General features: G+C 48.9%; 1 protein-coding gene across 1 annotated transcript in view; it reads left to right on the top strand.

Annotated features, from left to right (window-relative positions):
• Positions 1–1,572, top strand: part of ISY1 (ISY1 spliceosome associated protein) — a 58,478-nt gene that overhangs the window by 27,017 nt on the left and 29,889 nt on the right. The window contains exon 6 of the mRNA XM_019634197.1: positions 325–446. Within this exon, the coding sequence (XP_019489742.1) occupies positions 325–446 (122 nt within the window). The remainder of the gene's footprint in view (positions 1–324; positions 447–1,572) is intronic.

Genomic DNA, 1,572 nt, shown 5'->3' with positions numbered 1-1,572 from the left:
TTAGGGCTTTGGAAGCGGGTGATCAGGAGTTGGAGCTCTTTGCCAGCATGCTGTACAGCTACATCTCTATTTCACATGAGCATGTCAGGAAGCCCCCCAGGTTGGTGAACTGGGGAGGATCTGAGGATGTTCCCTAAAAAGCTGCCTTGTAGAAACTAAAAGCCAGAGCTGTTGTAAGACCAGACTGCCTATCACATCCGATTCCCACCCACAAGGGAAGAATGAAGGGTGTCCTTTTCCTGAGAGAACTTCTTGGCTTTGCCCTGCATAGTTTTTAAAGCTTGTTTAGAGACCAAAGTAACACCTACTCTCTCTTGTTTTCAGTCAGAGCTGAATTAGTGGAAAAATGGAAAGCAGAGAGAGAGGCCCGGCTGGCAAGAGGAGAAAAGGAAGAGGAGGAGGAAGAGGAGGAAGAGATCAACATCTATGCAGTCACCGAGGAGGAGGTACTGGGTGGGCAGGGAGGGACCCCTGGCGCTCACAACCTTCTGCTCTGAGTCGTGAAGCCAGGGCCTCGGGAGAATAGGTGGTGTGGTAAGAAGGAGGCTCAGCTCATAGACGAGCAGTCAGGGTCAAAGCCCAGCTCTGCCCCTACCTTTAGCCAAGACCTCAGCCTCCTCACCTGGAAGATGAATATAGAGATCACCTCCTAGGATCGCAGAGAGGGTTTATAATGGCTATGAGAGCACTTTGTAAACTGCTGTACATCAAGGATTACTTACTTACGTCTTAGAGATGGGCCCTCCTGAATATACTGGAATTGGATTTATAAACATATTTGAAGCCATGTAAGTTTTAGCCTGTGACCTCATCATTTCTTTTTAAATGGCAGTGCCAGTAGCTCTTTTGTAGTCTTAACACTCCATTTTAGAGGTGGAAACCAGCCCAGAGCAGAGAAGGGAGTTACTCAGAGGGTCACTGTTGGGGATGGAACTACGTATGATCCCTGCCTCTGGTGGCTCCCAGGTGTTCTGCAGGGCCTGGTGTGTTTAGGCCTTGATCCCCGGACAGGTCCAGCATGGAACTGATTTGCTGAACTGAGAAAGGAGGGGGGAATCATCCATGCATAGATGATGAGTATGGTCCTATGTGAGGAGCTTGCTGTGATATTACTGGCAAGGAAGCAGGCTCAGAGAGGTGTAGTAACTTCGTCAACAACACCCAGGATATAGCAGACCTGAGGTAATGCTGAGGTCTGGCTGATGAGCAATGGGGATAGTGAAGCATTTGAAGCAGAATGGCAGTGTGCCCTAGGAAGATTTTCTCTAGGTGCAAATATCCATCTGCTCTTTCAGTGGATGTTTGTTTAATTAGTGGCTACTGTGAGCCAGGCCCATGCCAGGGGCACAGCAGTGAACAACCTCCATTTGTAACTCAAAGTCCAGTGGGGAGAAAGTCCAGTAAGTAGAGATAGTGGAAAACGGCAGCTGTGACAGGAGCTCTGAGATAGTGACGTGGTTCAGAGAGAATCCATGAAGGCTTTCCTGGGAAGGTGACCCTTCAGCTGAGATCTGGAAGAAGAGGTGATGAGAGAAGAGTCTTCTAGGCAGGGGTAACAGTGTGTGCAAAGAC

Source organism: Hipposideros armiger, unplaced genomic scaffold, assembly GCF_001890085.2.
Source record: "Hipposideros armiger isolate ML-2016 unplaced genomic scaffold, ASM189008v1 scaffold_1537, whole genome shotgun sequence".
Classification (NCBI taxonomy): Eukaryota; Metazoa; Chordata; class Mammalia; order Chiroptera; family Hipposideridae; genus Hipposideros; species Hipposideros armiger.
Note: the sequence above shows the minus strand (reverse complement) of the source record. Positions and strands in the feature narration are given on the sequence as shown.